General features: G+C 43.9%; 2 protein-coding genes across 6 annotated transcripts in view; one reads left to right on the top strand and one right to left on the bottom strand.

The window, feature by feature from the left end:
- Positions 1–12,934, bottom strand: part of METTL11B (methyltransferase like 11B) — a 30,487-nt gene extending 17,553 nt beyond the window's left edge. The window contains exons 1-2 of one of the 3 annotated variants that reach the window (XM_017815916.1): positions 12,731–12,934; positions 10,625–10,697 (exon numbers count right to left, since the gene is read on the bottom strand). In XM_017815916.1, coding sequence (XP_017671405.1) covers positions 10,625–10,679 — 55 coding nt within the window. In that variant the 5' untranslated portion in view covers positions 10,680–10,697; positions 12,731–12,934. Of the gene's footprint in view, positions 1–10,624; positions 10,704–12,730 lie in introns of those variants that run through there. The other 2 variants (XM_017815917.1, XM_017815915.1) reach the window with 2 other exon arrangements.
- Positions 12,935–13,114: 180 nt separating this feature from the next.
- Positions 13,115–22,016, top strand: part of KIFAP3 (kinesin associated protein 3) — a 66,338-nt gene continuing 57,436 nt past the window's right edge. For all 3 annotated transcript variants that reach the window (XR_001874974.1, XM_017815862.1, XM_017815863.1), the window contains exons 1-5: positions 13,115–13,215; positions 17,884–18,015; positions 19,216–19,370; positions 20,490–20,545; positions 21,038–21,179. Coding sequence is in view for 2 of the 3 variants with exons in the window: in XM_017815862.1 (XP_017671351.1) it covers positions 13,184–13,215; positions 17,884–18,015; positions 19,216–19,370; positions 20,490–20,545; positions 21,038–21,179 (517 nt within the window). In the remaining variant the exon portion in view is untranslated. The remainder of the gene's footprint in view (positions 13,216–17,883; positions 18,016–19,215; positions 19,371–20,489; positions 20,546–21,037; positions 21,180–22,016) is intronic.

A 22,016-nucleotide genomic window follows, 5' to 3' on the forward strand; every position in this document is an offset into this window, starting at 1 on the left:
CCAACAACAACACACAGTGGGCTTATCAATAATGTAGCTCTCCCTGCTTCATCCTGTCAGAGAGGTGTGCCCAAGGGGGTTCCACAACAGCCAAAGGTGATTTAAGTAATGGAAGATATGTTTCTACCTTTCCACTCCTTCCTGCTTGCATATTCCCTTGTTGAGGTGTCTGCTGGGACATTCCAGGCTTTTTTTGTCTGGTTAGCACTATGAACAAGCTCAGTGCAGAGTTTACAACTGCCAGGGAAATGCAAGAGGAAGGCAGAAATGTGCAGCTGAGGATGGGATGGAGAGAGTGGGATCATGGGGGTGGTTACATCAGCTCTAGTGCCACTGCACCAGAGTCTGAGCCCTTCCTTGAACAGAGGGTGATGTTCCTGCAGCCTTAGAAATTCCCTTGAAATAACTCAGTCTCAAAATTCCTCCCAGTTATGTATCTATCAGAGAAACCAGGCTCTCTTCAACTAATTCTGAAGTATCTGGGCCCAAACACAATCCTGGTGCATGTCTTGGTTTTCTCACAGATCTGACCCTTTCCCTTTGCTTATCTATTTTCAGCCACTCACCAGTCAGCGTGCCAGGAACGGATGTGTCAAGACAGCACGTTAATGCTTTGGAAAGCAAGCTTACAAAAGACACCCCTAGAAGTGTCAGGACCCACCTGTTCAGCATTTGACACCATGTTTCACATCTGTCATGGCTGCAGTTTTGGCAATGCCTATTGTGTAGCAAAGTGACCCCTCTGCTTAGAGACAGCAGTGACTCCAAGCATGAAGCCCAAGCCCTGACGTGTCCTAGTGGAGTCAAATGGTGGGATAGGACTATGGAGGGTTCTGGGACCACAGCCCCAGGAATCCCCATAGCTCTGACAGTCAGGAAGTCCACGCGGGCCTCGGCTTTTAGGTGTGCCAGGAGGATGTGAAGCATGAAGGCAAAACAATGCATTCTCTGTAATTTTAATGCCCTGCTAGTGATCTTCTCATAACATACTCTTCCTAGTCCACGTTCCTTAGGAAAACAGCATAACAATCATGTTTTGTATGTCTCTGTCGCTGACTTTTACTACCCCACCACCAATCAACATTTAAGCCTCTCTATCTCAAACAGATCCCAGAACTATTTCAAAGATTGCATCAAAACTGTAGATGAGGTAGAGAGACAGGTCTCATCCTGGTGTCACTCAGCAAGGTGAGCCTTGCTCTTATGAGACACTGTAAAACCCATAAGGATGGTTGGGCACATCCACACTTGTCTTTCCATGGCACCATTCTCAACCACCCAACACAAATGTGTCAAAAAAAACCAGTTCTGAAAAAAATAGGATTAGTTCACAGAAACTGTGAACAATGCCAGGACTACAACATGCCCCACATTTACATTAACAAGAACTGTGGGGCTTGAGTATGGGCATGCTGGCACCCATGCTACTTGTAGGATCACTACTGAAAAGTTTAGTTACCCTTCTAAAACAGCTATTTAGCTTTTCCTGAAGTTGAAGCCAGCTAGCCAGCCTTCCTCTTGGTAGGAGGGACAGTGGAGAATCTGGACCTCTGGACAAACTGAAGCCCTACACTAAAATAACAGTCTACACATCCATAATGCATGACAGTCCTTGGCTTCAACAGCTTTTAGTCTAAAATAAGAATGTGCTTGTATTTATGTGGGTAATAAAATAGTTCCTCTGTGTGTCTTCCTCTTCCTCCCCGTGAGATCAGGCAGTTCTAGGGAGGGTTTAGCATGGATTATAATAAAGGTTCAGCTAGAGCAGCTTCTCGTTAAAAGACCTTTAGCTGATCTCTGCCTGAGAGCAGCAGGTTTAAAATAAGGCATCAGATGGCTTATGATGAGTCGTGCAAGATCCAAGGTGGATCTGGTTGTTGGAGCATCGGGGTATTTAAAGAGAAGTTGTACTGGCCTTTGCATTAGTAGGTAACCACCTGTCTGTGCAGAGCTGAGCTGTACACACCACTTCTGAAACACATCAACTGCACAGCAACGAAAAACAAAACCATGTGCACCAGCTCAACATATCACACAGATCACAAAGGGTCAATTTTGCCCTTAAATTACTGTGTTCTGCTTACAAAACACCTGGTATGCAATCCAATTTCCACATGGACAAACCATCAGAATTGCTGTAAGATGTCTCCTTACCTTAAAAAGGCCTCTATTAATTCTTCTCCCTCACACTCATGCCTGGCATATGCTGTCAGGAATAGATGTGGTTAAAGCAAGTAATTTTTTTTTTATCTTTGACAACAAGACTTTAAAAGTTCCTGAGAACCACAGGATGATGTTGACAGAAGAGGCACAGGCAGAGAGCACACGTGCAGTTGTGAGGGCAGAGAAGAACAGCTGCAGGTTGGGTGGCAGGTGGGAACCTTTACAACTGACTGCTGCTGCCTGGATTGTTCTGCTGCAGCTTCGGGGGCTTATTCAGAGCAACAGTGAACACCCATGTCTGGGTGTCAGGCTGGAAAACACTAATATGACAATGGATGCATTAATTGTCTGACTTTCTTAGTCACAATCCTCACCCACCTAAACTCTGCTCATGGGTCCAATTAGACTTAGCAGTTTTCAAAAGTATTACTATGAAAGTAATTTGGTTTTGAGTTGACTGTAGAACTGACAAAAAATAGTGGTTTGGGTTGATGAGAAACTGAAATATTTCCCTTTTCTCACCCGGAAAAAAAATTTCTGTTTCAGGCCAAACAAAATGTTTTGTTTGTTTGCAGGGCTATTTCCCTTCTTCAAATTTTTATTTGTTTGTTTGTAATCAAATTTAGGTAAATTTAGTTTCCGCCTTTCATTTACAAGGGCAAACAAGAACAATGTTGTTGTCACCAGCAGACTGATCAGTCTTGCAAAATCACTCTGTGAAAAATGACCCAAGGAAATGCAGAGCAAAACAGGTCCTTAGGCAAAGACCCAACCTTGGGATAGACTGCTGATGTCTCAGGAGAAACCCTTTCTTTGAACCACATTTCCAAAGCAGAGTTCACTGCCTGTAGGTCAGGATGACTCACACCCTTCAGGGCATATCCTGCACAATTCCCAGGCGCTTTCACGGGTGCAGTCACAGCAGCAATCTGTTATCATTTACACAATTGGAATTTAGCAATCTGGAATTCCATCTAAAGCAACTAAAGACAGCATGTGAGCCCTATGGGTAAATACATTATAATTCATGTAAATGAAATTGGCCAGAGCTCTGTCCCTGTGGAGGGAATACAGACTTCTTTTCCTCCAATCCTTCTAGCTCTGGTGCCAACACTAAATTACTTTTTAAAGGGAGTGAGAGAAGCCCCTCTTAGGTAAGAGAGGGAGCCTGTCTCCTCATGTCCCAAGCACAGCCACAGTCACAGCAGGACCCTGATCTGGAGATCCACAAACAGTATGCCAAGGTAAATAGCAATATTTGGGGAGGACTCCTGCACGCTCTGGCCACGAGCATTTTGTTTGGTTCTGGTTAGGGACTCTCAGTAGTGCTGGGGCTGAAGGGAAGGAAGGGCAGGGTTCCTGATGAAACTGCAGCAGGAGCTGCTCTCTTGTTCCTGATAAGAAGCATGACAGCTGTGCCCACAACATCTGGTTTTCATTGAACCCTAGTGAGAGTTCCTTGCTGAGTCTCTTCCACCCCATATGTGGTGGTTTAATTGATGGAGCCTGAGAAGGTTTTAGGTCCAGCGTGGAATGCCGCCTTTCGCTGTGATATGTGACTCCACATACAGTAAGGGCTGGGCTGCTCAGAGGCATCTTTTAAAAGCATTTCTTCTCAATATTGAATTTTGAGTCTATTGCCCTCTGTTGGCTCAAGCACAGGATAAAGCTAACAAAAATCTCCTTCTGGCTGACTGGCAGGGCTTGTGGGTTTTGGGAAATGCAGGATCAAGTCAGCTGTAGCCTTGTGTGTGCGTGTGTGCATAGTTCATATCCCTTCACAGCTCTGTTTCAAATGCAGGCACAGCCCTAACCAAGGAGGAAGGGGGACTGGAAACTGGCTGTCTCAGCCATTGTGGACTGCACATGAGATGAGAGTTTTAAGGAGTGACTGGAGGGGATAGTGGTTTGGTGAGCTGGGATAAGGAAGATGTTGCACACTCAGGAAACAGCACAAGAAGCAATACAGTAAAGCCTATAGGAGAACTGGGCAAGTGGGAGATAAGTTACCATTAATGTCTTTCAGCTCTGGCATGCAAATGCCAGAAATGTTTTGGTGAAAGGTCTCTCAAGGCTTTATTTTCAGTTCCAAAGCAAAGGAAAGATGGCAGCCCACACCATCAAAGCTCCTTCAGCACACAACGCTGCCAGAAAAAACATGCCTTTCCACTTCCTCTCAGCTGGATCCTTCCTACCTAAGGCATATGACTGACCATCTGCTCAGACCAAAGAGCTACTGGCCAGTTATCCTGTGCCTGACAGCCACTGGCAGCAGTGCCTAGGGAACAGCCTAAATCCATTGCTAGGAAATGTACTTTGGCTGGCTCTTAGCACTTCCATGCTGCTCCTGCACAGAGCCAGACCAGGTATTTTCCTGAGCTCTTAGAAGGCACAGGCATGAAGCCTCCCATCCTGGGAATACCAGGGCACACCCCAGTGATGTGACATGGCAGTGGTGATGCCAGGAGGGAACAGCCTTTCTGCAGAGTGTGAACATCATGACAAAAGAGAAACTCCAACCTGGGCAAGAAGAGAGCGAAAGGAGTAACAACAGATCTGTAGAAAGAAGGGCTGTGGGCACTGGAGAGATCATTTCACCTTCTGCAATATGTCTGTCCTTTTAGAGAGGCTGAGATGTTAAAATCCAGACTTTCAGATCTGGAGCTCTGTGGATCCCTCCCTGCTGTTGGCTCGGACTGGCATTTCCCTGATCTGGAACAGCAGCACATTTCACACATGGCACTGGTGGTGAACATCCTTTTTGTTAGGACAGTTCAAACTGAACTGGAAAATGTGCTGTTCTTTGAGCCACACATGATTTTTCTTTCAGATTTGTGCCTTACTGCTCCTACCTAAAACAAGCCCCATGCCTCCTCTCACTTGCCATCTATCCTGGAAGATCCACACTGGACAAGAAACTGCCTGTGCTGCAGCCAGTCTGGAGCTGCTCTGGGCCAGCCTGGCCAGCCTGTTCATCTGTGCTGTCTGTCTGTCTGTCTGGTGAGTGTGCACAGAGGGACTGACCCCTCACTGCTGCCAAAGAACTGAATGAACTCTGCTTAACTCTCCCTCAGTGCAGTCCCTAACACAGGTCTCTCTCTCTCATCTACCTGGCAGCCAGAGCACACAAACCTCTAGAAACTTAATTAACTTTCAGACTGTGCACATCTTTCAGTGGTGACTGCACTTGGCCAACATGTCATGAAGTTATCAGAGAGAGGGAGAAGAGACCTGATGAATGCATGGATGGGTAAGGCAAGATAAAACTAATTTCCTGAGGAAGCCAAAGCAAAATGAGCTGAAAGGAAAAAAGAAAAGTTGACTGTAAGGAACAAATGACAAGTGACCTTGAAAGACCTCTTGCACCTTTAGCTCCCGAGAAGGAAGGGTCTGGCAGAACTGTGTGGTGTGTGCACACCAGGGAAATGAGAGAGGTTCAGGAGCTGTAAACAGCATTTTTTGTGGATCAGTAAAAGTATCAGGAGAATAATACCCCCTGCATTCCAGATACAGTGTGACACTGCTGGCTTGGTCAGCCTCTGTCCTTAACCTGTGTCTGAGCTGTGTGGAGTTTCACAGGATCAGGAGCTCAGCAGTTCAGTGCTGTGCACGCCCTGGAACACTAAACTCAGTGTCTGAAAAAATAAGTAATAAGTATCAAGGGGCAAGGAAATTAGATTAAACCCAACTCCTGGACAGCATAAACACACAGGAACTTGGATTGCAGAGACTATAAACACGCCTCTTCTTGTGAAATACTGCTCTTACTGAGAGGAGTGGCTCCAAATTTGCAAAACCCACCTTTGTTCAGAACCGAAGCAGAAATTGGAATGATCAAGACTGGAAACTATTTGCTTCTTTTTATTAACATTTTCTATCTGAGCTCTCAGACTAGAACCATTCAAAAGCCAAATGTATGTGTGTTGTCTTTTGGAACCAAAAAAATAATCAAGACATGAAAAGTTCGAGATGGTTAAGTGTTTTCTCCAGAGGCTGGGGATTAGGAGTCTGGGCAAGTGGCAGAGGAGGGAAATAAAAAAAGAAAAAGTAAAATAAAGGAAGAAACTCTTAAGTGACCTGACAAGGGAAACTTAAATCTTATTTTTAAGAGGTTAGGTTGTACTAAGGCTTGAAAAATTAAATCCACAGCTGTCTCTAGAGGACTATATCTCACTAAGAAAGCTTCAAGTAAGTTTATCATGTATCCAACACCTAGACATTGGACCTCAGGGACCACTAGGATAATATTTCCTCTGGATTAGCAAGAAAGCTAGCAAGTGACATTTGTATGAGACTAACTTTAAGTTTAAGGGGTTTTCTTATTATGATAAATGAAGAATGAGCATACTGGGAAGGAAAGCTCTTACAGTTTGTAAATCTACTTCATCCCCACTATTTGTTTAAAAATGCACTGTTATCTCCTAAATTAGTTTTATTTGGTGACATCAGTAATTTGATGGTTTTATGTTTGTCATCCTCCCAGTGAGGATCAATGTGTTCTTTATGAGCAATATTTTTAATCTCATAATCCCCTTTATGAGAAATGCTTTTAATTTCAGAGACCATGAGCACTGGCACTGAGACAACATATATGAAAAAAATTCAAGAATGAAACTATAGGAAACACAGGATGGATCTGGCACAATTATAGTGCTTTCCTTCTTCTGGGATTCTTCACTACTAGCCAATAAAGCCCAGGATACGTTGGAATGCTACTAATTAACTCACCTCTTGCCACGACAACTGATATGCCCCTGGGTTCCAGGGAAATCTTATGAACCATATGAGAAGCAGTACCTAGCCAGAGCTGGGTGAACTAAGGACAACTTTATTATGTTAACTTTGAAATCTGAAATCCAGTAGCAAATCGAGTTTTGTACAAGATAAAACTCAGACATCTACACAAACGCCAAGGTCAGAGTTTCACAAGATAAAGCACTTTTTATTTATCTATTCCACTCTTTCTGGGACTTTGTAAAATACACTGGTGTAGGAAGGGACCAGAGGTCCCCCCAGTAAAATGCCTCCAGTCTGTGGATGGGCTACAGTAATGTAGCATTACCCTGTTCTGCCCACAAAGCACAACAGTGACTACGGTGTTTTCCTGTCCTATGGAAAATCCTGAGTTCCATACCTGTGTGTCTGCACAGATGCACATGTAGGAGGTGTAATGAAGAAAAAGCATACACAGCAAAATTAAATGGGGAAGCAAAAAAAGGAGAATTGCTTAAACTGCTTACAGATGGTAACTAAATTAGTTGAAAGCTGAAGGATTGTTTTTGCAACACACAGCTCAACAGCACTGTAAAACTTCCATTATTGTAACCCAGAAGCTCCTGAGGACTAGTAATTACCAGAGCTGAACTCCTGGGCCCTCCTATTTTCCTACCCATGGGCCAGCTAGATCAGCCTCCAAGTCTTCCTTCCCCCAGTGCCTTCCAGACTCCTGGAAAGTACAACTGGGAGGGTGAAGAAAGGTCCCCTTCCACCTCTCAGGTCTCCTGCCCCATACACCTGATTTTGAACAACATCCCCATCCCCTTCAGACACAGTCTCTTCCCCATGCCCCATACGCTCTCCTGCCATTCCTTCACTGGGTTTCACAGCCAGCAATCCCTCTGCCTGTTCCTGTGCTGGGACACTAGGACAACACCTGGAACACGCTGCTCCAGAGTCAGGCTGTCTGCAGGTCACATCCAGTCTTGTCAGGGATAACTTGGAAAGCTCCTCAGGAAAAGGTATCTTGCCTGATATTCCACCCAGAACTGATGGCCTAGGTGGAGTAGGAGGTGGGGTGCAGGCAGCAAGGAAGCACAGCCTTAAAGTTTTGCTCACTGTGAGGGAAACCCACTGCCCCCATGATGAGCCCTCACTCCCTGCATCCATCTTGTCATCTGCTCCCAGCTGACTGGCACATAAGTCACATTTTCTCTGTTATGTACATTTTTCCAGTTTCCACCCCAGACATGTTGCCTCAGATAGCTCTGGGAAGACCAAGCAGGGTGAAGGGGTAAGTGCACCAAATCAAACAGAAGTACACCCTCTGCTTGGGTTCCCAATGAGTCTAAAACTGACTTATCATCCTCCCCTTCCACAATGTAAATAAAGCAAATTAGCATTAGAACAGAACCTGTGAAAGAATTTACTGCACATTCATCCACATTCTCTTTCTTAAACTCCTGATGTAAAGACTGGTAATAATGGAGAAGCATCAACTCGTAAATCCTAAGGTTATTCCACGTGTTAAGTGCTATCCCACTGAAATTTTATGCTTGATTTCATCCAGCTTAAATGCCTCTCCTTGTTTCTCATTCTGCTACATTTCTTGTGTGCTTTGGTTAAAAGTAAGTGGAAACAAAGACACAAATGCTGCAGCCTGCAAGAGGAGCAGGATTTGCACTGATATGAAGAACAAGGCCAGCATTGTTCAGGATAGTTCAAAAATGTAATGAAAACTATTTTGGTCATAAAATGTTGTGCAAAATCTTTTTTTTTTTTTTTTTAAAGGAAACAGCCACTGTCTGGAATATTTAGAATAAATTGTTGAGAAACGAAAATTTCCCTTTTTAATCTCTTTGAAATTACTAACTTGTTGTAAGTCAAATGTCACCTCAGTGACACCACTTCAGCTGAAGTACTCATTTCTAACTCTCCCTTGGCTTTTTTTTGACAAAAACTGAAAAAAGGCAATTATTTTTGTGCAAAGCAGAAAGAATTTGATGATCACATGCAGAATCCTTTTCTTTTGAAGGGGAGAGATGCGGAAGGGGAGGAATTCCTGATTTATGATCAAATATAGACTTGTTCAAGTGTAAAGGAGACCCCTCCTTGAAAACACTTAAGCTGGTGCTTAACTTTATTACTGTGGCAAAATTAGGCATGTGCTTGAGTGGTTGCAGAGTCAGAACCATAAAATGTCATAGCCTTTATAGCTACAAGTCTGGTTTCTGCCTGCTGCATCTAATAAACATTAAGAGGTGAAATTCTGTCCCTACTGGGGTCAATGGTAAAACTCTGATTGCCTTCAGCAGAATCAGGATTTTGCACAAGAACTCTCCAGCATTGTCACTGGGGGTCACAAGATGGTATGAGCAGAGAGAGCCCATCTGCTCGCTCTTGTATGGACACTTTTATATTTAACCTTTTCAGGTTGTTTTTGCCAGAAAATGAGCAGAAATGAAATATGCAGATTCTGGTGTACCATACATACTGAACATACACATGCAGAACATGCTGATGGCTGTATGTGGCACTTAAGTGGTGGACTTGGCAGTGTTAGGTTTACTGGTGGACTTGATGATCTTAAAGGTCTTTTCCAACCTAAATGATTCTGTGATTCTATCAAAATATACAACATGTTGTTCTGTGTTCCTCCCAGTAAAATTCCCTCTCATGGGTTTGATCCTTTAAGGGGAAAAACGGTAATTGTAGCACCATTAGGGTATATTTTATATTTTCCCATATTTCTTAGAGCAGCCTTGCTTAGGACATGAGTAAACTGGTATTTTTCCTGCAAATTGCAACCCTCAAGCCTCAAGTCAGGCACTGAAAGCCTGTGCAGATGGTTTGTTTGCCACATCCCCAGCTGCAGCTGAGTTTGGGTACTGTACTCCTGCCGTGCTCTCCATAGAGATCCCTGTTTTAATTTTTGTGAAGTCTCGTGTCCAAGGATAAAAAACGCCCCCGGGATTTCCCAGCGCGATCACGCGTCGGGCTGAAAACGCTCTTCTCTTGTGCCCATGTCCCTGTCACTGCTGATCAAAAAGGCATTCAAGAACCACCTTGGTCTGTGCTCCAAGATTAATTTCACCCAGAAGAGTTAAGTCAGGCTTTCCCCTTTGCAAATCAGATTCTGCTCTGCCTCGTCTCAGTTCTTCCTTCCAACATAAACTTTTGAGCCCAGGGTTTATTACCTCCATCCCTCAATCACTTACTGTGTGACAGCACATCAGAACAACAGCATTTCCATCCCCCCCTGAGCAGCACAGTCTAATCAAGGAACATGTTTCCCTGAAAGTCATCCTCTCAGATTGCTGTACTTTATTTTAGCTAATAAAGGGCCTTAAGGAGTTTTATGCAGAGTTCATTTTACGAGGTTTAGAAAAGTATCCCACGTTCACTGTTTTTCCCTTCAAAACCACCCAATTCTTTTTTCCTGAGAGCCAGGATGGAGAGATTACAAATCTCAGGGTTGCTTTGATTTCTTAATTCCACGAGACAGAGATTAGTCTGTTACACTTTAACAATTCCATTTGCTACAGAAAACCAGTGTTGGCTATTTTGTTGGAATTTTGTTTTCACTGTGATCACAGTAAAAGCAATCAGACCCAATGCATTTTCAACATGCAGTCTTGTTGTACATCAAAGCCTCATTGAAGACAATGAAAACTTCAAAATCAGCGTTAGCATCAGTACTTTTCAGTCATAAGAGAACAAATGGGAAGAAATAAAACCAAGTTACCATGAGACAGTAGTGGTGGGTGTTGTTTCTTGGTGTCACAGCGTATTCTGTCCATCTGGTTAAGAACATCTGTCTGCACCTCAACCAAAAAGAAAAATAAATCTCATTTTTTTGCAGAAAATGGTGCTTTGTCATTGACATTAAAAAGGGTCTTCACCTTTTTAATGAAAACGAGGAATAGAAATGTTGTTAGTATTTTCATCTACACTTACTCTACTGTATATTTAAATTGAGACTACTCCACAGTTGTCTTTCCTCTTGCTTTTACTCACCTGCTTCACTCCTCTCACCCAACTTCCTCTACTATTCTCTTCCTATTCTGCTCTTCTCTGCAACTCCCATTCTTTTCCACCCTTCTTTATATACATTCACTAAAATAAAATATTTTCTTTTACCTCACTCCAGAACAGTATTTCTTACAACTGCTCTAAGGAAAAAAAAACCATCCACAAAACACCCAAACAAAACTAAAACAGAAATCCTGCACATTCCAGCTTCTCTTTGCAACTCAAATCACCTTCTGCCTCATATACCACCCTCTCTTTTTTTCTCCTCACATATACTTCTAACATGCAGCTGAGGGGATCTCCAGTGTCCCACCCCATAAACCTCATCACACTGTAAGGAAAGGGATGTAAGAAATCGTGCAAAGCAGCATCAGCAGCTCAGGGCGAGGCTGTAGAACAAGACCTGAGGCAGCATTTGTCCTATAATTTAATTTTAAAAGAACCCACCATGCAGTACATGGGTTTTGGTGTTTATGTCATGTGGTTTTCTAAACCCAGCATCAACGGGTTGTCACCGACCGACAGAATTATCTGCTCTTGGCAGTGCTGGTGGCTCAGTCACTGAAGTGTTTCACTTGGACTCTGTCAGGCTGAGACGGGCTCTGCCGTCCTTCCAGGCCCTGACAAACAGCCAATTTTAGCCCAAAACATCGTGGCACACTTCACTGCAAGAAATGTTCATTTTCTCATATTTTTCAGGTCTCACATTCTTTTGTATCCTTCTCATCTTGTCATTTTTGACCTGCGTTCCATAGGTGTCTAAAACTATTCTCCATTCACAGGCATATGTGAGCAGATAATTAAGATAAATTCTCAGTGAAATAAATGGAGATTGTCGGGTACCTAGTACTCAGGAAATATCAGACTATTTATAAAGCTTCAAAGTTTAATGTTTGGCTTATGCTTATCTGGAGACCTGCTGAAACCACTGAAGAATTATCGCTCTGATCAGGTAGTTATATATATTTTCTTTTTTTCTTTATGACAGTCATTAATAGAAAATATTACTGTGATAAAAAGTAGAATAAGGACAGTAACAGAGGTGTTATGTTCTAGGAATGTTTTGTAAATGCACTGCTCTGAGGTAGCACTTTATATTTCACAGGGGACTATCTTTTTCCATTTTCTGTTCAAACAGAGGCAGGGCACGCTCTGGATACCGCAAAATATTTTATTCTGCTTGGTTACAGATTATGAAATATAAAGCTTTTAGTCTTCCAGAGGATCAGTAGGTATTAAGTATTGATTCTTAATACTTTGCCACAATTCTTGGTTTTCTATAATTGTATAAATTTTAATATTTCTATAATATAATTTAATATTAATTAATATAAATACGTATCAGTGAAGGAAGACATACGTGCCAAGAAAACAACACAGAGGCAATCAGGAAGGATCCCTCACAACAAAACCAACACACTGATTAACTGAAAGCCCATTTCATAACTTGTCAGGAAATGCCAGTGATGCATGTCAATCTCAAAATAATAAGCATTAAATAAATAAATAAATAAGAAAACCGAATGAAGGAGGGCTGTTATGAAAGCGCCGCGCAGGGCCAGGAGTTGGAGGTGGATGATCCCTGTGGGGTCCCTTCCAATTCAGCATATTCCGGGATTCTGTGCCGCCTTTTACCAGCAGCGATAAACCCCAAAATCCTGGAAAACTTAAAATGCTCCAAGACCACATGCCCTCACCCAGTACGAAAACCGGCTCATAAACTGCATATATATAATTGAAGAGCAAAACAATGGCAACAGCCTCGAGATTACATTTGTGAGGAGAAACGGCTCATCCGGGAGAAAGGTCACCGACCCAACTGCCTCCGTGTAACCTGAGCTCGGCTCAGTTCCTACTCTCGGCCACGTCTCTACCAGCTTGAACGACAGCTGATCGTATTGATGTTCAGAAATTCAACGTCTCGAGTTCAGAAACTTAACTCTCGTGCATATTTTGGGGGAAAACAGCCCCTTCTGTTCACCTCGCGTCGCCCGCAAAAGAACAGAGCCCGTGAGGGGGGGCTGTGCCTCCCCCGCGCCTGCAGGGGGCGCTAACGCGGGAGGAGAGGAGGGGAGGGGGAGCGGCGCGCGTGCGCGCGGGGCCGCCGGCGCGTGCTCAGAGCGCGCGCGCGAGCCGGACTGGGGCGGGGCGGGGCGGGGCGGGGCGGGGGGGGGCGGGGCTCGCGCTCTCCCTGGTAACGAGCACCGCGCGCGGGGCCGCGCCCTGCCCGGGCCGCCCCCCCACGGCCCCTCACGGCCCCCGCACCGCCGCCATGCAGGGCGAGGACGCCCGCTACCTCAAGAGGTAACCGCGGAGGGTGGGCGCGCTGTGCGGCCGGGGCGCGGCAGGTCGTGCTGGGGGAGGGGTGGGAAGGGGATCGTGGGGCTCAGGTTGTGCTGGGAGGGGGCGGTGTATGGTGCGGGTACGGGGGGTGAGGTGGTGGGGTGGGAGACGCAGGTGCTGCAGGGTGTTGCGAGGGGGTGGATGGGAGCTTGTGGCTGGGGGAGTACAAGGGAGCCGAGGGCGTGGGACTGAAGGTGTTTTAGCCTGTGCCGGGGGGTGAGTGGGGCGTGGTGGGTTGGGGGGCAAGAAGGGGCTGTGGGGGGCGATGGCGTGTGGGGCTGAGGCTTTTTGGTGGGGGCTGAGTGAGGGGTTGGGCTGCGGGCAGGTGATGGGGTGTGTGGCAGAGGTGTTGCTGATGGTACTGGGGTCTGGCTTGGAGAACGGATGGGAGGATATAGGTGAGGAGGTGACTACGGAGTGTGTTTTGAGAGGGGAGGTCATGAGGTGGGTGGAGGGTACTGGGGGTGAAGAGTGGCTGGTTTAGAAAGTGGCTGGAGGTTGTGGTGTGAGGCGTAAGGTGTTCGGTTTGGGAATGGGAGATAGATTTGTTTAGGCAGCCCCCCCTTAGCCTGCCCCAGAGTGGTGGGCAGGAGACTTGAATGAGGACTGGGAGGTTGGGTTAGGGATGAGTGAAGTTTATAAAGTGAGGGTAGGAGGAGTGGTGAGACGGGTCCTGGTTCGGGGAAGGTGGCAGTTTGAAGGGATGCTCTGGTTTGAGGAAGGCTGTGGTGGCATTTTATGCTGTACATTTGGGGTGTACTGAGGTGGCAGCAAGTCGGGAGGAGAACAGATGCTGTTAGGAGGTGAGTGGGGAGGGTTTGTGGGTATTAAGGGTTGGGATGGGGCAGGTGGCTGACTGGGGGGTCAGGGGTGGGATAACAGGCAGTAAGGCCAGGTTCAGGGAGCAGCTGGGAGAGATTAACTGATTTGGAGGAGATGTTGGAGCATGCCGTGGCAGACTGGGAGGGAGAGGTGATAGGATGGGATGAACAGAATAGTTTGGGAATTAGGATGGAACTGAGAGGTAGCTATGGTATATAAAGTGTATGATCTGGGTTTGGTGCTAAAGATGTGATGAATGAATGGTGCCTTTATCTGTCTATTTGGCAGTGAGACCAGTCAGCCTAAATAACAGGGCCTGAGCTGGCAACTGTTGTTGATCTCTCTCAGTTGTATCAGAGCAAAAGTGAATAAATCCCAGAAGATGCCAGACCATGTAGGCCTCTGTTCAGACGTGATATGTGAACAGTGTCACTTCCTGTGGTCATGCAGGTGATTTTCATCACGTCTTGAATCCTGTGGAGTTCCTGGCCTTCTCTTTTTTTTTACACTTACTTTCCAGTTCTTAGTATTTGCAGAAGTTGCTGTTTAAGCTGTCTAGGTTTTGCTTTTTTCCCCCCTCATGAGGCACATATTAAGATACATAATTAGAAACGGTGGGGGGGAAAAACCTCTTGATAATCTTTGAACATTAGTTCTGTCATTTGTTTGCTGTAATGAGGAAAAATCAAATGTCCACCTTTAATTAAGTAAATAGATGTAACTTTAGAGTAGTGCCTGTTTTTAGCCTTGCATGTTCAGTTTGTGCCATCTTTTGTGATTTTAGAGGAATCTTTGTTTTGTAGTCATCCCTGCAACAAGTGTAGTTTTCTCTCTTTTCTGGGAGCACAAACCAAAAAATATCTGCTGTGACTGGGCTGGTGTGCAAATCTGGTACTCCTCTGATCCCTATTTCCCTTTGTCATCCTCCATGAGCACTCCCCCTCCCACCAAGTCTGACTTCCTGGGGTTTGTTACTGCATTTTCAGCGTTACCCACGTGTGCAATTTGTCCCACTTTAATTCGGATAGTTTGGGGTTGCTTTTTCCCTCTGAAGGAATTAGTTAATAAAGGATATTAACACTTGATCCTTGGTCTTGTGAGCTCAGCTAACCCAGCTTTTGTCTGTAGAAAAGGCCTTTCTCTTTTAAACCTTGAACAGAACTGGGTTCTTGTTGACAAAGCAAGCAGTGAAGTGAAAGGATGGGCTGATATGCATGAGAGCTCCCTGGTGCAGTGCTGCTTCTACCAGTTATAGTAATGTCTGCATTTTAAAATGTTTTATGAAGTGACTTACAGACTTAGGATGTGCAAAAAAATCAGTAAAGTAAACGTTTGTTGATTTGAGGGTGGAGGAGGGGTTGTTTCTATAAATAAAGATATTTTTTTGTGATGCTGACAGTCTGAATGGGGTGTTTTCCAAATGAAAAACAACTTCAGTGGCTGGGCAGTATATTTTAGTGTAGGTCCTCAAGCATTTCACAAGGTAAGATTTTTTGGAGAGGGAACTTGAGTGCATATTGATTTGTGACTTCATTAGCTCAGAAATAGCTCGAGCAGCGAGGGTGTTTGTCAGTGGGAGAGGGCAGAAAATCTCTGCAGCTGTAAGTTCTTCAGCTTATCCATCTGTCCCTCTTAAGGAAAAAATTAAATATGGGAAATGCTAAAACCGTTTAAGCAGTCTTAGGCTAAGGCTCTGCTCCTTGCTAAGCTCATCAGTGGTTTACTGGTGCCAAAAAGAGAAGGTTTCACTCCTTCCTCTTTATCCCTTATCATAGATAAGAAATATTATTCCTTTTCTGTAAAGCACTGTCACACATTGAAAAACTTCTGCCCAAAACATGAAGAGTTTCCTGTTGCATTGCTGGAATTGTCTGAAAGGGTTTGACAAGCCCTCATGCTGAACCCCAAGGTGACTCTCAGGAGCAGGGGAATCATGGGAAGATCTAATCCTTTTGGGAATGATGAGCTGTTAGCTCAGCTTATTTCTTGTAAAACTCTACCAGGCTCCTTCAGGCCCACTTATTCTCTACCCATCCTTTCCTTTATATCTGTAAATATTTCTAAGCTGTCACTTACCAGAGGTTTGACTGTCAGGAGTGGTTGCAGTTGTGATCTCCTGGTAGGTCTGAATATGTCAGAAATATATTTGGGAGTGTGGAGTGAGAGCTGGATTCTTTTGAAATGAATTTGCCATAAGTTTTCTACCATGCAAGTTTGGACCTCATGAAAACAGAGAGCATACTGTAATGAAGCATCTGCTTCAAGGTACTGTCAAAGGGAAAAAAAAATCAGTTCTTCAAAATATCTCAGGTCATAAAGGAGTTCTGCTGCAATCTCGTGGAAGATGTTGCTCTTTAGCAGTGAGATATATTTGTTTGCCCTGTAATTGCAGTCCTTACAGTTGAACTGGACATTTCCCACAGCAGACCTTTCTGTGGTTTGTGGGGTTTTTGGGCAGCTGTATCTCAAGACAAAGGTATTTTTTGCAGTTGTCTTCTGCACAAGGGAAAGTGGCCTCCTTAGTAGCTGGGTAGATGGAGACACATTTCAAACATTTTCTGATGAGAGTGGTTACCCTACAGGCTGCATCTGGATTTGCTAACCTTTCCAGCTCTTTGAGGTTGAAGTAGTTTTCCCTGATCTAACTGACCCAATTTCATAGTTGCTGCTGTCTCATTTGTGCCATAGCCCGCTGCTGTCCCATGGGTGCTGATAAAACTGCGGGTGAAGCCACCTGTAATTCTGTTTATTGACATGCTCTGTCTAAAAAACCCAAAACCCCAACAAAACCCCAAAGCAAACAAACACCCCCCACCACCACTCCAAAAACCAAACCTGCATTTTAGAGGTGTTTTTAATCTGCAGTGTTTTAGCAGCCTGGTTTATGGGGTGACTGAACAGACTGGATTGGCAATACCAAGTGGAAAAGGGACAAGTATCAGTGTTACCACCAAAGAAGAGATTTGTAACTGAATTCTCTGGATGTGGTTCTGCCATTGCTTGAATCCAGGAACGATGTGTATCTTTATGGCCTGTTGTCCATGCCTTGTCCTCAGGGCTCTTCTATCTCTGTGTGGCATAAAGAGTTGCTGGCATAAAGGAGGAGAGAGCAGGACAGGCCCTTTTGGCATTGGCATACCCATCCATATCCTGGAGAATACTTTTTTTCTGTAGCTAGAGAAAGGCAGGTAGACGTGCTTGATTTATACTGGTTGATGGGCAGCTGTTGATCTTGTATTCAAGCCTGGCAAAGACACAAGGAGGTGAAGAACAGGAGCAAAAAGGTGTGTGCTTCAGGAGAGAACAGTTGATTTGAAATTTGAATTGTTTGTAATTCAATCTTGGTAGATTTTAAACTGTTAGGAGTTAACCAAGAGAGTGACAAAAAAATCTGGTTATAAATGACTGCACTAAATCAATGCCATTAGACAAAGATTTGTCAATACTGACAAGGTAATGGGGAATCCACTGGGAAATTCACCTCCTCGATGAAATGCATTTTTTTTCCTCACTGTAGTTCCTTAACAGAGCTGAGCAACGTGGAACAGGTTAAACCTTTGATTTCTTTTCTTAATTTCATTTCTGTGACTGAGGCTTGACCAGTGACTTGGATGTGTCTGTATGCACTAGAGGCAGTATGCCCTGGCACTAGGCTTTGGTACTGCAGTGTGAAAAGAAATACAGTGGAAGGAGAGCAGGGCTTGAGTTCAGTGTCTGAATAGAACAGGAGACAGGTCATTGTTACTGATTTCTGGTGTGTTTTCTGAGCTTTTAATTTAAACTAATCCTCTTTTTTCTTTATGGCAGGAAGGTAAAAGGAGGCAACATAGATGTGCACCCATCTGAGAAAGCCCTCATTGTCCACTATGAAGTGGAAGCAACAATTCTGGGAGAGTTGGGAGACCCCATGCTGGGGGAACGCAAGGAATGCCAGAAAATGTAAGGTCACAGCAAGATCTGATAGTTTTTTCTGGCTTTCACAGTCGTGGATTCAATAACTCAAAACTATCAACCACCTCTAAGAAATAGTAGGTTTTAATCTTTATAAAACTTAGTGCTGGGTTTCAGAGCCAGAAAGTAACATGTGCCTGGGAAGGTTAACATCTGAAACACATGTTGTACACTAGTTTTCATCCCTGTATTTTAAGGTGTTTTGTAAAGAAAAGGGATTACTCCCATTTTACGTGATCGGCACTTGAGATAGAGAAAAGTGAGGTGATTGGTTCCTGCTCAAATGATAGTTCCTGTTGGAGCAAGTAATATTGTTGAACTTCCTGCCAGCCTTATGCTCCAGCTGTTTGCTCTCCTGTTGTTTTGATCTGCCTCCCCACTAATGAATTCACTACAGTAGCTGCATTTTATTTTTGCCTGGTGTTTTCTTTTAAGAGCAGTAAAACATTTACTATGCAAAAAGCCCAGAGAATTATCATAACTTGATTCCAAGCTGCAAGTTTGGACTTTTTCTAGAATCATGGAATCATTAAGGTTGGAAAAGACCTTGTGTGAGTGCACAGAAGAAGAATAATTGAAGAAAAAAAGAGAATCCTTAAGTTGTCTCAAATTTTTAAAGATACTGGAAGTGTTGATCTGTTTTCAGAGGGATCAGCATAAGTTGCATCTGTGATGTGGTGGAATTCCATTTTTGATCCATCCTGTTGTTAGTGCCCACAGAGATTTCTTACTGCTCATTGCTTGTGGACCTGGGTGCAGCTCTGCCAGAGCTATGGGAGGCTCCAGGCACTGCAAAGGAACTTTCCTGTGCAGTCAACACCCAGAACTGTTTCTCATTTTGGACTTGTTTTTGTGTGCAGTCCTCCTTTGTGGTCCTGTGCACTGTTTTTGGGTATGTTGCAAATCAGTTACTGTCTTTAGTGTCAGTTTAGAGGTGGTTGTAAGGGATCTGTTCAGACAGCTGCATTTAATGTTGCAGCTTGAAGGCTGATGGACAGTTATGCTCTGTCAAATCTGTTTGACAGTTAGTTGCCGTTTGGAGTTCCGAGAGCCACCACTTAGACAGGCACAGGCATCGGGTGTATCAGGATCCTTTCTGCTTCGAGAAATTCATGACTGTGTAAACATAATCAAAGAACTGAAGATAAGTCTCTTTTCAGTTTTTAATTTTTTTTGTCTGTGTTGCAGCATTCGGCTGAAGAGTCTTAATGCAAATACAGACATTGGTTCCCTGGCTCGAAAGGTGGTTGAAGAGTGCAAGCTCATTCACCCCTCCAAACTGGGGGAGGTAGAACAGCTGCTTTACTACCTGCAGAACCGCAGAGATGCCTCAGCAGGAAAAGGTAAATAACACAGCAACAAAGTAGCTTGGGGCTGGGGTGCTTCAGCCTTGAACAACTACTGGGTGGGGTTTTTCTGGCTGAGATCCTGACTTGCTTGATGTTCGAGTTCTCTGGAGACAATGACAGTGAGGGAGATGTATGGTTTTATCACACTTGGAAAAATTACCACCTTGGAATGAGATTTGAGGAAATGGTCTTTTTAACAATGAAAGTTTACTGTTTTGGTTAAACTTAGTATTGATGGTTCTTACAGGCTGCCTTCAGCTTTAGCAGGACTTGAGAGGTGCAGGTTCTGCTATTTGGTGCAGCTTCTTCATATTGAATCTGCACTCGCAGTGACATCAAAGGACTATTTGAGGATCTTCCTAGAAGAACTCTGTCAGCATCTCTTGCAAGTGTAGATAGGATTCCTGGGCTGAATTTGCAATCTCTGTAAAGCTGGAGAGAAGAGTTTCAGAGCCTGAAAAGCTTTGGTACAGTGTAGCAAACAGCTTGGGGTATTTCTCTCATCTTGTCCTCTTAAGTTCCTGGCATCTTGGTGGTCCTATTTATACCTTAAACTTTCTGCTCAGGGGACAGTTTCATATTTAACATCAGATCCTGTGCAACCTTATGGTTATCTTGCAACCTATGGTTTCTTGCAACCATGAAATGGTGAGCTTTGTTCTCAAGTTCTTATCTTTATGAGACAAGTTTAAAAGAAAAATTAATGTTTTATGTATGCTTTGATTGTAACTCCTTTGGGTGGTTTACCCTCTTTTATTCTGTCTACATATCTTGGTGTATCACAGGGTACAGGCAGAATCAAAACTGCCAAGGTATCTCAGTGTGGAAGTGAGTGTTGTCACTCTGGGCTTGCACTGAGGTTTATTACCCTTGGTCTCCCCAGCTGAGGGGGCTGTAAGTGATCCTTTAGTCTGAGTTGCCAAAAGTCATCTGAGGGTCTGCTTTGCCCCCTGTGAGCTGTTCAGCTTCAGAAACCTGACATACCTGTGTTAGTCTGACAGGTCAGCTTGATTTAACCAGGATGCTTAACCAGATGATTTAACCAGAACACTGGGTATGTTTTTCACCTGTGAATGTTGTAATGTAACTTCATCCATGTCTTTTTCCTTATAGAAAAGAAAGAGAAATCCAGTAAGCCAAAAGATCCACCCCCATTTGAAGGAACGGAGGTAAATATTGGTGTTAAAAGTGAAATGCAAACCCCATGTGCTGCGTCAGTAAAAAGTTATGAAAGGGGAGAGGAAATGCTGAATTCTTGGGGGTTTTTTGCTTCTTGTTTTTTAAACAAAGAGCTTGGTTTGGAAATAATGCACAATGGAAAAAAATTATCTCCATAAAGGGTAAAATATTTGACTTGCATACTGGCCCCTCCAAGTATAGCGCTCAGCGGGACAGCGAGTGGGGTCTGGAACATCGGACAGGACTCAGGGAGTCGTGTCTGAGCATCCTTTGTTTTTAGTAATTAAATCTTCTCAGATTTCCTGGTGTTCATTGGCAGTGATTCTGGATGTGTTGAGGTTTTTTAAACTTGTATTTTACTTTTTCCTAAGATCTTAACTCCAAGCTGTGTGCTCTTTTGTCTCGTGATTGAGTAACGCTGTGATTGATGGTGTTGAATTGCCATCTCTCTCTGTGAAACCCTTGCTTGTGACTGCTTTCAGATTGATGAAGTTGCCAATATCAATGACATGGATGAGTACATTGAGCTACTGTATGAGGACATTCCTGACAAGGTGCGTGGCTCTGCCCTCATCCTGCAGCTGGCCAGGAATCCTGATAATTTGGAAGAGCTGCTTATAAATGGTAATTTTAAAACCCAGTGGTAACGTCTCTTAATACTGTGCTGTTAATTTTGTGGTGCTTTCTTTTCAAGGGAGAAGTAGTTCACCTTTAGTTTGGGTTTTCTCTAGTTTGAAAAGCTCTGTTTCTCCATACATGTCAAAGCCCAGTTGGATCTCTACAAATGGGTGCTGCTCAGATTGTTCTTAGATGGGCCTAACACTGAGGTCTTCCTGCCCTCAATAAACTTCAGCTGTTTTTTCTCATCTTAGTTATTTTGATGCTAAATTAACTTCAGCTGGCATTACTGCTGGAGATGAGGCTGTATTGTTGTATCCTGTAGATCAGAAAACTTGCTTTGAAAAGGGGATTTGCTTGCTGACATAAGTTAATTTTGCAATTTTTTTTCCTTGCCCCTTTTGTCTCTTTTGCTGAGCCCTTATACCCTCACATTCCTCAAGTAAATGATGACTTCAGTACATGCCCATCCTGCAATGTCAGCAAGCAAGATGGAATGGGAGGGGAATGGTGAGCCATCAAATAATGGCTTATCCCCATTGTGTTGTTGCAAATATTTGTGCCTAATGTTCCCAGTTGCTGCTTTTCTCATTCTGATCATGTAACGTGGTATGTGTGAAGAGGGACTAGATGGGGAAGGTGAATGGAAAAGTGAGATGAAATAAGACAAGAAAAAATATAAACTGAATTATTACATAATATGAGGTTGATTCAAGGGGAAAAATAAATAGGAAGGTGGATAAGAAATACTGTCTGTCAAGATAGAATGTAAAGGGGATTTGGAAGTGAAAATTGTGTTTCAGACAGGGGATACAATGTAGTATGGAACAGACAGCTGGCAGA

Source organism: Lepidothrix coronata, unplaced genomic scaffold, assembly GCF_001604755.1.
Source record: "Lepidothrix coronata isolate B3197 unplaced genomic scaffold, Lepidothrix_coronata-1.0 Scaffold52, whole genome shotgun sequence".
NCBI classification, from domain to species: domain Eukaryota; kingdom Metazoa; phylum Chordata; class Aves; order Passeriformes; family Pipridae; genus Lepidothrix; species Lepidothrix coronata.